Below are 12,573 nucleotides of genomic sequence, written 5' to 3'. Positions count from 1 at the left end.
TTTAATCATTGAATTCCAAGATCATTTAGGTTGGAAAAGACCTTTAAGACCTCTTTGATTCTGGCCCTTATCCTAGCACTGCCAAGTCCACTACTAACCATGTCCCCAAGTGCTGCATCTACACGTCTTTTACATGTTGCTGGGGTGGTGACTCAACCACTTCTCAGTCAACCAGTTGTCCAATGCATGACAACTCTTTTGGTGAATAAATTTTTCCTAATATTTCATCTAAATATTCTCTGGTGCAACTTGAGGTAATTTCCTCTCATCTTGTTGCTTGTTACCATGTAGAAGAGAACACTCACCCCACTGCTGCCTCCTTTCAGGGAGTTGCAGAGAGCAGTAAGGTGTCATCTGAGCCTCCTCTTCTCCAGGCTAAACAATCCCAGCTCCCTCAGAGGCTCTTCATAAGCCTTGCTCTCCAAACCCTTCATCAGCTCTGCCTCCCTTCCCTGGACACGCTCCAGCACCTCAGTGTCCTCCTTGTAGTGACTGGGCCCAGAACTGGATACAGGATTCCAGGTGTGCCCTAAGCAGTGCCAAATACAGGGGGACGATCACTGCCCTGGTTTTGCTGGCCACACTGTTACTGATACAGGCCAGGGTGCCATTGGCCTTCTTGGCCACCTAGGCACACTTCTGGGTCCTGTTCAGGTGCTGTCAATTGGCACCTCCAGGTCCTTCTCCACTAGACAGATTTCCAGCCTCTTTTCCCCCAGCCTCCAGCACTGCCTTGGGTTTCTGTGATCCAGGTCCCAGCACCTGGCCTTGTTCAACCTCATACTGCTGACCTTGGCCCATCAATCCAGTCCTGCCCAACCTGGCATCACCTGCAAACTTCCCCTTTAACAGTCAGCTTTCTTGTCACTGTCATTAATGCTAGACAATCACTCTGTTCAGGACTACCTTGCTGACTCTCCTTCCTTGCCTATCAGTTCTGAAGGGTTTACAGCCATCCATTGCAGCATCCCGGTTATGCAAGCCATCCCACCATGTTTCCATGGTTGCAACTATGTCGCAGTTTTCTTGCCGCCCAATGGCTTCCAGGTCTTCTGTTTCTTGTGCAAGCCATGTTCATTGGTATAGATGCACTTCAGCTGGGCTGTTAATTCTGTTATCTTTTTCGGGGCAGAAGCTGTAATTCCTACATGACCATTCTCAGGTGCTTCCATGCTTTCGGCATGCATTCTGACACATCTCTTATATTTTGGCTGCTGCATGGATCTCTGTTCCTACCTTCTGTGAGATGGCAGTCTGAAAGACCTTGCTAGTTCACCATTCCTCAGACACTGGTGTTCTGCCTCCATGCTGATCTCTAGCAAGCATGGCTTTATCAAGTCTAAAGCTCTTTCACTGAGCCCTGATAATTCCTCTGCAAAGATCTTTTTTCTCCTTTTAGGCAGGTGTACCTTGTCTATCACGAGCAGGCTCAATGTCATGTAAACCAGCCCATGATCAGAAAACCTAAAAATCTCCCCCACTGACACCAGGCTTGGAGGCAGGTATTGATCTGATGGCTCTTCTCATTTCTTTCCTTATCATTCCCTGCAACAGGAAGAACAGAGAAAGCACTACTTTTGTTCCTGATCCTCCAACCAGTCATCCCAAGGCTTTCAGGGAGAGACTTCAGTCACATCTCTCTTGATTGCCCTTGGGCTTCTAATTGCAATTTCTTGCTCCCTGAAGAATGGGTTAATAATAATGGATTTTCTCAAGGGCCATACCAGGGTAGAAGGCTTTCTCATAACATCTTTAACCTGGGGCAGCAGGCTTCCAGAAGAAGTTGGCACACTGGGCCTTTGTTCCCTTCAGAAGGGAATCTCCTGTGACAATGATCCATCTGTCTTAAACTACTCACCTCCTCCCTGAGCTCTGTCACTAAGCAGAGGAGCTCCTCTACCTAGGCACACTTCCCACAGCTGTGCTCTCTGCTGCCATATAATCTAAATACTTGCCTATAAAGTAGCATAATTCTGTATTTAAATTGAACCTGTACAATTGCTGAGTCAAAAATTAAATACATAACAGAGTGCCATTGCTGGAGATGTCACACTACCAGTCAAACTTGAAGGTGACTGTAATGTCTAAGTGTAATGCTCTGGTTATTCTTAGTTTCATTTTTTTTGCATTTGCTTTTTCACTGTAGGAATTGTGGCAATATGCTGATCAATAATCCCAAAATTTAATCTTAAATTGGTCTCAAAATGACAATGTTGTCATTTAAGTTGAAATCACTTTTTTAAAAGTAGATACTCAATACTAGCTCTGCAAAAAATAATTTTATGTTATACTGTTGAGTCTTCTAACATTTTTAATTTTTCAGGTGGTAGAGATAAGCGTGGAGGTCCCATTCTAACATTTCCAGCTCGTAGTAATCATGACAGAATACGGCAAGAAGACCTTAGAAGGCTAATTTCCTATCTAGCGTGTATTCCTAGGTAAGCGATCATCTGTTAACCTCTAAGGCTGTATAAGAAAATAAATGGATTATGTTGCAGTACTCCCACAAGCTAGCCGACTGAGTGAGTTAATAACATGAGCAAATCAATACCAAGTTTTGTCATTTGCTATTTTCAAATGGCTTTTTGGAAGAGAAGTAATTACTGTGCTTTGTAAAAGGAAGGCAGCTGGCAGAAGGGCTGATGTGCTTTAGCTAAAAGTAGTTTGTGTCTCAGAAATGGCACTGCCATGCCACATTGGTGTTGCTGTGTTGAAGACTGAAAGTACAACTCAAAGGCTTTCAGTACCTCAATAAGTAGAAACATGCTGGTCATTATTCACCATATGCCTTGTGTGGAGTGCAGTCAGCACAGGACTCCTAACTCTTGTTTGTGTTAGATAAGTCATAGTGTCTTGATACTGCATGGAAATAACCAGGAGAAAGGTATGAACAACTACTTGTAAAGATCTCGGATAAACCTTTGGAGTGATCTGTGAAAGTACTGATATCATTGCATTATCAGCAATTCAACCTATGAATTGCAATGAGTTGTTTAAATAAATTTGCAGAAGTCAAATCCAGTGCTAGTGTGTCCATATATATATATATATATAAAGTTGTATATATATATATGAGATGCTTCAAACAAAAGTTGTGTATTTTGTATGTATCTAAAAAAATGTTCCTTCATATAGAACTTAGCTTTCTGTAGTAATCAAGTTGGGAACAAAAATGATCCTAAGACTCTGACTTTAGGTCTGTCTTGGAACCGTCAGCATTTGTTGCATGCTGCAGCAATGCTGACTGTGCTTGACTCTATTTGTCTATGACCACAAGCAGCAGTTGTCACTAGAGTTGAAAAAATTCCTTGGACAACATCCCTGAGTGCAGTATCTTCCGTGTTTGTGTCATGTGCTAATTTACTGAGAGTCTTTGCACTTGATGTAATCAAATAATAGTTTCTGACTGAGAAAGGTGGTTTCATAAAAGTAACTTCAAGGCATCTGTCTGAGAGGATACATGGCCTCGTTTTTGTGAAGTTAACTGAGGGACTCGGGGGACTTACAGAAAGGAGAACAGGAAGAAGGCTTGAAAATTTACTCTCAGATTTGAATGGTGAGATGTATTCTAGCCATCAAGTTACTAGAGGAGTTAATAGATAAATATGCATCAAAATTTGTCCAAGAATATTTTTAGAGATAATCAGGGCAAGAAACAGTAGTCTTCTGGCAATAGGTGTACATTAGTTAGTTTAGATCAATAGATCTAAAATTAAAATAAAGTCAGTGCATGTTTTATACTCTTTAAGCATGGCAAACTTTTGAGAATAAAATGGAGCTTTATCAAAAGCAAGACTTGTTTTCATACAAGTCATGTTTAAGGGTCTGATTATGCAATTCTAGTAAATTAGAAGTCCCAATTGGTACAAATATCCCTGAACTTTTGGGTTTTCTGTTATTTGCTGCAGTACTGTTAATTGATGTAGCTGAAGAATCATAGGTATCAGTTGTTTTGCAAGAGATCTAAAAGCTTAGGTTGACTCAATCTCACAGTTTTACTGATTTTACAAGTTACCTGATTTAAAAAAACAACTAAACTTATGGCATCACCACAGAGTGGGCCAGATATCTTAGTGTAACTAAGACTTACCAGTACATGACCTTGGCTCCCTAGAACAATTCTTGTGATCCTTGGCCAAAAGAAATTCAGATTGTGTAGGTGATGTGGCTCCATGATGGAGCACACAGCCATACTGTATCGCATGATGAGGAACTATTTTGGATACCCCAGTAGATGGATGCATTGTGAATTAGTAGCAAGCACTCCCTGTGCAATCCTCAGTTTGATAGGATAGGGATGGGCTGAGCAGCACTCCTACTGCCATTTGGACTTTCAGTAATGGGTCTATCTTTATGACAGTAGTTGTTTTTTTTTCTTGAATCCTGTGAGGATTTTAGCAAACATTTTCACCATGGTCAGAAAATTGTATATTGTATGCCTGCCTACATGTATGCCAAGCTAGTTACTTTTAATATATTTTGCTTCTGCCATTGCCATTTTTGGCATTCCTATGGGCAGGTGGGAGAGGCAGCATTTATCATGATAAATTCATTTTTTGAAATGTTGTGGGATGTTTATTGTCTTCTTTTCTCTAGCTTTAAACTTTTCAAAGGTAAAAAAAAACTTCCCCTTCTGAGGAACCCATGTTACCACTTTTTCCAGAATGCCTATATCAGTCATAATCCATCTTTCTGCAATGTAGCCAGTAAGACTGAGTAAAATAGGCCAGTGAATCTTCCCTGCCTCTTGGACACTCCAAAAACCTCACCACATGAGCTGTAGAATGACATTTGAATTAATCACATGTCTGAAAGTGACTCATACTCAAACTATGGACATTTGGTCATTTTTGATAGTCTGTTGGCTCTGATGCATTGGTTTTGAAATGTTTTCCTTCCTATGGTCATACTACAAGATCATGTAGCAAATTCTGCTGGAACAAAATCAGAGTTACTGGTGGTGGTGATTGTCACTTTTGATCAGTGACAAGAACTAAATGTACGGAAGATACTGATGGAAAGAAATTAAATTTTCCATTCTCAGAGGGAATGCCAAAGAATTTGAGTATAAGGCCTGTCAACTTTTGGACAGCAAAATTGAGCTCAAATTTTGTAGAAACAGATTGATGTGGTTATCTTCATAACCATAAAATACTGTGTTGTCCTTTAACTATTCACAAATCAATCCTGTTACAAAAGAAATTGTCAATAAATGGGTGTCTTTCCTCTACAGACTCTAACTCTCAGATAAAATGGTTCTAAATCTGAGACAGTTTAAAAAAGTTGCAAAGTGGTAGGTAAGAACAGTTTGCCATCTTCTGTCTTTTTAAAGGATCCTCTCAATCATTAGAAAGACATGAATATTATCATCAGTCAAATAACTGTGTGTTCTGGAGAGTGATTTTTAAATGTATTAGATATTGCTGCTTTAGGACATGGTTTACTGTGTGTGTTAGGTGAGGGAGAAACAAGACTGGACGATGAATCATCATTAATATAAACAGTGAAAATGAAAGTGAAGATAATGATAAAATATCAAGTCAGCAACAGATATAAAGCTATCTCCCACAAGGAATTTGGCATGGGGGTGAAAGAAGCATCTTGAGAGAGTTGTTGAGATCTGCTGTATATGGTCAGCTAGTCAACAGTGAGACCCTGAGGAGACCACGTTCATTAGACAGTGTGGTGCAGTAGAGTGTTGTGTTGGAAATTGAAACACTTGCTTGATAACCTTGCCTTCTGTTTTCTGCAGTGAGGAAGTATGTAAACGAGGATTCACCGTCATTGTAGATATGCGTGGGTCAAAATGGGACTCCATAAAGCCTCTGCTGAAGATTTTACAGGAATCCTTTCCATGTTGTATTCATGTTGCACTGATAATCAAACCAGACAATTTCTGGCAGAAACAGAGGACTAACTTTGGCAGCTCTAAGTTTGAGTTTGAGGTAATTTCCCCTATGGCATACAAATTTATGTTTATTTTGTGGTTTTAAATGTTCTCATTAATGATCACCACCTTGAAAACTCTCAGATAAATTATATTCTGGCTGGAAGCAGGGGTACTTTAGGCCAATGGTGCTAGAAGAAATGTGGTTTTCTTCATGTACTTAGGCTAGGTAATTGTGTATGTTGCTGTTTATATTCTTTTTGTAAGCTCAAGAAAGATTGAATTAGGTTTTTCCCCCAGATGATAAAAACTTAGGTTTTGTCTCTTTGTTATCTTAGTTTGCATTATGGTAATATTGATATCCCCAGAATCCAGAGGAAATCAGGTGAATTAACCTTGCTGTTACCGTCCTGCAGCTTTGCAATACACAAAGTCAAAACAGTAATTGAAAAGTGGTTGCTGTTTTGTTCTTAAATGTAGTGAGGTAACAAAGAAATGTGAGAAAATACCTGCAAGACCTCCTGTCTTCTGCTGATCAGAATTGATACTTGAAATGTGTGGGAAAAGTTGTTTTGTGGACTTCATGAGCAAAATTATCAACTCTTACAAAAAGAAAAGCAAAAACTTGAAAGGAAATTTCAAATTATTTCAGTAACAGCATTCTTTTCTTTCCATTTTTATTTTTTTAGACAAATATGGTGTCTCTGGAAGGCCTTACCAAAGTAGTTGATCCTTCTCAGCTAACCCCAGAATTTGATGGCTGTTTGGAGTACAACCATGAGGAGTGGATAGAAATCAGAGTTGCCTTTGAGGACTACATTAGCAATGCAACCCATATGCTGTCAAGACTGGAGGAACTGCAAGATATATTGTCAAAAAAGGAAATGCCTCAGGACCTGGAAGGTGCTCGCAATATGATAGAGGAGCATTCACAATTAAAAAAGAAAGTCATTAAGGCCCCTATCGAGGACCTTGATGTGGAAGGACAAAAGCTGCTCCAGCGGATACAGAGCAGTGATAGCTTTCCCAAAAAGAACTCTGGGTCAGGGAATGCAGACTTACAGAATCTTTTACCCAAAGTGTCCACCATGCTGGACAGGCTGCACTCAACACGGCAGCATCTGCATCAGATGTGGCATGTGCGGAAATTGAAATTGGACCAATGCTTTCAGCTCAGGCTGTTTGAGCAGGATGCTGAAAAGGTAAGGATTGAGCGAGGAGACTATAAATGGCCGATACTTGACGGACTTGAAAGAAGTACCAAGGGTAACTGAAAATAGTAATTTTTGTCTTTGAAGTTAATCACTAGCCTTTTAATGAGAAATAAGGGACTTCTTGATTGAGAGGCACTCAGGGTGTTCTGGAGTAAGGGGCATGGGATAGTACTTCTAAGCTGTAAGAACACAGGAAGCTCTTACCAAAGAAAATTCTAACTGCTAATTACTTCAAAGTGCTTATTTTGTTAAGCATTTGTTTCAAACAGATGCCTTTGCATGCATCAAATAAAGGAGAATGCTGTATACTTTATAAATGCAGATGATTATGGACTACATCGGTCTTCTTTTGAGTGATCTTTGGGAAGTGAGTGACAGGCAGTCAACAAAGCCTGAAGAGGCTGACATGTGGAACTGCTTCATTGATGCAGGGTTTGAAGTTCCAGGCTAAAAACTGATGTATCTCTTCTGACAGTGCATATGTCATTAACAGGCAACTCAGTGATTTCAGAATGTTTTGGGCTAGCCAGTCCCTTCAAATGAGAAAGCCCTTGATTGTCATGGAATTTGAAGAGGAAGTATGGCAGGCAGAACACTTTTAGATGAGCTCAGATTAGGTCTATTTTCATATAGAATGGTTTTGCAGTCACTTATTATTGACTTGTTACCATGGAACGAATAGCCTTAAGGAAGGGTGGGGATTTTTTCTCTGGGAGTAGTAGTAACTAGACTATGCACTCAAGTAGTAAGTATGTTTTTTGTCAGAACTTAAAGTACTCCGATTTCTTGAAGTATTTTACATAAGATTGCCTGAACTGCACGAGACCAATGGTCCATGTTAAACCAGTATTCTGCTTTCCAGCAGCTGTCACTAACAGATGCATGGGGAAGAGTAAAAGCAGAACAAACATATAAAAACTTAACATCTTCTTGCTTCTTCATGTGTATTCTTTGCATATTTCCCTTACCCTCATAATTTCATCTCAGGGACTTTCTTTACACTACTGTAAAGTTTTCTGCTGTGTTTAAAAAATAAATATATTTTTTAAAGTACCATTTAAAGCAAATGTTTACTGGATGGGTATAGCTGAAAATAGTAGGGACATGTAGAGAGTTAGAAAAAAAGATGAAGTTATTATCTATTTCTAAAATGAGTTAGAAAATAATGCAAGCTGTTGTTCTAGTGTTGTTCTTTCAGACTCAAATGCATTTTATCAACTTTGCAGCCACTTCATTACAGCATTAATTTTTCTGCATTATAGCATATCTTTCAGTACCATGTGAGTACCATCAAAATACATTTTGTTCATTTTCTCATATTTTATCAAATTGCTTACATGACTTGGGCTTTAACAAACTTCTTGTGAAATACTTGAGCCTGTAGGATTGACCTCTGTCCTGCCATGTGGTTGCATAAGCTCCTATCAGTTTCTATGTTTCTGATTCCAGGAATAAGTCTATATTAAATTAACACATCTTTCTTTCAAAAGGGAAATATTAGGCACCTCAAAATGAGGTTGACAGCAGCTATTATACCTGGGACAGTTAGCCAGTAAAAAAGATAGAAAAGGAGGTTTGTGTAATATCCCAACTCACTTGTGGATTAAGACCCTTTCCTTAATGTACCTGCAGCCTGTATTTTTACTGCTTGTGTCAGATTAGATTTCACAGCTTATGACTTTTTTATCTGTGTATGTCTGTATTTTAATGAAATGTGGGAAAGGATGGGATCTTCATTGGGAAGAAAAAAGGGTATTGCATGGGAAGAAATAAATATGTTCCTTTTGGAGGACTTGCTCAATTCAGTGCAAGAAATTTGTACTAGTTCAGAAGAAGAGAAGACAAAAAAGGGACAAGGTGGGAGGGAATCTGTTGGAATTGCCCTTTAAGTGTCTGAAGGCAGCAAATAAAAGTGACCTAGAGGAGGATAGTCAAAAGCAGTACCAGTGTCTGTTTTGAGTAATGTTCTAGCACATTTTCACTGAGTTCTAGATAAAAAGCTTTAAATTTTAGGAGTATATGATCAACTGTCTCAGTTATCAAAACTTCAAAAGTTTGGTTTACAGTTCTTACCATACTGTGGTCTGCTTATAATTTAGTTTGTCATGTACTTGGGACCAATACTGGACTTGATAATGTTGTTCTGTTAGCTAGCATAATTGGTAAGATCTTTAAATGAACACTTACTGCTTACTGCTACTATTTTTTCCTGGGCAATCTATTTCAGCTTATCCGGGGAGCAGGTGGTATGTCTCTTTTACTGAGATATAGCAAAGATTTCAAAACCATAGTGAGCAGGTGGGGTGTTACACAGCTCTTTGCTGTGTTGCTTGGTCTTTGAAAACTTTGTCTTCCAGTGCCACTGTTAACATACCTGTGTGCCTTCATTGATGGCCATTGTCTTACAAGATATCTCCTAAACTTTTTTTTAATATTAAGATATTCCTTTTTTTCTTTTGAAAAACAAGCATATTTAAAGATTATTCTTATTTTTTTCTGGAGAAAGGTAACTCTGTGCTCACATGTACTTTTAATAATTCATCTAGAAGTAGAATATTTGTTTTCAAATCTACTGTAAACTTACAAACTAAAAATATTAAACTCACTGCTGAAGTACTTGATCAGCATGAAAGAATTTATATTTAATTTCCATGAGTTGCCATTTTAGTTCTAAACTGCTAAGGTGCTGATGTCAATAAGTGATGCCACTAGAGAATGTATAAGCTTGACAACTCAAGTCTGTTTGTTTACTATGACTTCTTTGTAATAATGAAGTTTGTGATTATAACATTACTGTAGCTTGCTGAGATAAACACATATAGTGGAGATAACAGTAACAGCCTCAGCTGTTTGAACCAAAAAATACAGGTTTCAGCAATGATTGAATTAAAGTATACAACTACTTACAATGGAAAGAGCATCAGTGTTAATTTTCATGGTCTTAGACTGTGTATTCTGTGTTCATAGGTAGCTTCAGTTACTTGTCCATGATTTCTGCCATAACAAATTATTGAACTTTCTTATTTCCTTAATATTTTTGTGTAGATGTTTGACTGGATCACACACAACAAAGGTCTGTTTCTGAACAGCTACACAGAGATTGGAACCAGTCACCCTCACGCGATGGAACTTCAGACACAGCACAATCACTTTGCCATGAACTGCATGGTAAGAACAGACCTCCCTGCACAGACAGCACAGATGTGCTGCCTGTTTGTTCTGTGTTAAGGTAGAATTTCTAAGTGCATAAACACATAATTCCTTCTTTACAAGTAGTGGAAATTTGGTTTTGAGCAGTGAGGTTATAAAACACAATGGAGGAAAATGAAGAGTGGTCAGGTACAGAGGAACTATGATAAAGCAACAAAATTGTTTTGACAGATGGCAGTGTGCAACACGACTTCAGCACCTCTCAAATATAAGTGTCCAAGCTTCTAGAACCTGGAATGTATCTTTGAGTACTGCCTTGGGTCTTATAGAAAATTCAGAGAATCATGTGTAATACAGATTTTAGCTCTTCATTCTGAAAGAAATAGCTGTCAGGATCTTCTGAAGAGATTTTAACTCAGGCAAAAAGTTCTGAGAAGTAACTGAGCCTGGTGTAATAATTCTCCATGGTTTCAAGAAGATACTTCTCATTTTCGGCACAGCAGAATGGAACTAAGACAATTTTTTTTGGTCAGATATGATAAGTAGGCTGTAAAAAAATTTTGGATTTTAACTGGCAATGAGTGAAAGCTATTTACTTTCAGTTTCATGAATTGCTGCTTCAACATGGGAACAAAATTCTGAAGTACATTTTAGATCCTTAACACATTGTAGGTGTTTAAATAACCTTGGGAGTCTGGGCCTAAGTCCAGTTCCTGTTTGTTAGATCAATGAAGGAAGAACACTACCACTCTTGTTACAAATTAACATTCTTGGCAGTCCAAGGATGGGAATTGAATTAAAGTATGGTTGAAATAACGAGCTCCTGCAAGAGGGTTTTTCTGTAGAACAGAAAATGGGCAAAATAAACTTACCTAGATTGTGTCTTGCAGAAGTAATAGAAGGACTAGTAAGGCAGCTTTTATGTATGGTGTAGCTGGAGGTAAGACAGTAGAAGACACAATGAGAGCAGGCACATTTTCTTTTTTTGCAACTCAGCTCTGTTTCCAAAAGTTTGAAAGAATTAAAATCAATATGAACTTTCTGAAAAGAGTAAAGTAAATGCTGGTGAACTTGGCAATTAAGTTATATAACATCATATATGGTTTTGACCATTAGGTTTGGTTCACAGCATGGGGAATTGCTGCCTTATGAAGCACCTTGTTTTTCTTCACTGCTCTGAATATGAAGTAGAGCAGAAAGAAACACAGGACGACAGTAGGTCATTGACATGAGATGACTCTTGGAACTTAGTGATTTTGAGTGGCCTTCCAGACAATTCTTGGGATTGTATTCTAAAGGTTAAATTCTTCTGTAGGCCTGTCCTCATATTAGTCACTGTTGTAGTATTTTCCTCGAATTGGATTTTTTTGTTATTTTCCCTTCTTTTAGACTGTTAAGATGCCATCAATAGTAGGAAGCACTTGAGTGATGCAGCATAATCATTTCCGCTCTGTGTTTGCTATTAGTCTTTTCCTGTTAATCTCTCCGTTGCCTTTAGTTGTCAAATGCATTCATTACAGGGGATTTTTTCTCATCCTGCAAAATATTTTCTTAAAGCTTACAAGGAGCAGCTTAAGTTTGGGGGAAATTAAGCTATCCAAACATCGGCAAGGGTAAAAACCAGCTGCATTTTTTTTCTGTAGCATAGCCCTCCTAGGGGCAGGGGTTCTCTGCCATGGAAGAGGAAAATGTAAATTCAGTATTATTGGTCCCCGGTTTTGATTTAAGCAGCACTCAGATTATCTGGGTTTTATTTGGTTAAATGGCAAAAGTCTTTCATATAGATTAGGGGCAAAGATTAAACTGAATGTGATATAAAAAATGTTGTGAACTGATTGAATTTTGGCAGGCTTTATTTTTCATTAGCTTTCAACTGGAAAAATGTGGGGCAGTCTTAAGTCCTGCAAGCATGTTCAGCTTCTCCCTGACCACTCTCCACCTAGGTTCTGTGTTTGTTCAAGTTGCTGTTTGTTCACTCTTTCTGTCAGTGTAACTCTTCAGTAATCAAAGTAGATTTAAGGTGTCTTGTGTGAGTACTCTAACACCAGAAGTGAAATTTAACTTTTAACCTATCTACAGCCATGTAAAGTTATTCATTTGGATGGAATAGAGGGAGAGAGAAAGACAGCTATGTATAAGCTTTATATATTGCAGGAGATTTTTAAGGCTTTTCATTCTGACCCTAATTGGACCTTAATAGATCTTGCTTTCTAGTCAATTTTCTTAGGCTCACTTGAGGTAGGGAAGAACTGTTTGAAGGATAAATGCTCCCCAAGCAGCTAAATGCAACCTCTTGCACTTGCTTGTAGCTTAACTCTGATA

General features: G+C 38.5%; 1 protein-coding gene across 1 annotated transcript in view; it reads left to right on the top strand.

The window, feature by feature from the left end:
- The window catches only part of TRIO (trio Rho guanine nucleotide exchange factor), a 246,193-nt gene that overhangs the window by 74,826 nt on the left and 158,794 nt on the right, over positions 1 to 12,573 (top strand). Inside the window, exons 3-6 of the mRNA XM_021528950.3 lie at positions 2,324 to 2,438; positions 5,753 to 5,945; positions 6,577 to 7,089; positions 10,147 to 10,269. Coding sequence (XP_021384625.3) covers positions 2,324 to 2,438; positions 5,753 to 5,945; positions 6,577 to 7,089; positions 10,147 to 10,269 — 944 coding nt within the window. The remainder of the gene's footprint in view (positions 1 to 2,323; positions 2,439 to 5,752; positions 5,946 to 6,576; positions 7,090 to 10,146; positions 10,270 to 12,573) is intronic.

This window comes from Lonchura striata, chromosome 2, assembly GCF_050655825.1.
Source record: "Lonchura striata isolate lonStrDom1 chromosome 2, ASM5065582v1, whole genome shotgun sequence".
Lineage (NCBI taxonomy): Eukaryota > Metazoa > Chordata > Aves > Passeriformes > Estrildidae > Lonchura > Lonchura striata.
The sequence above is the reverse complement of the archived record's forward strand: the minus strand, read 5'-3'. Positions and strand labels throughout refer to the sequence as shown.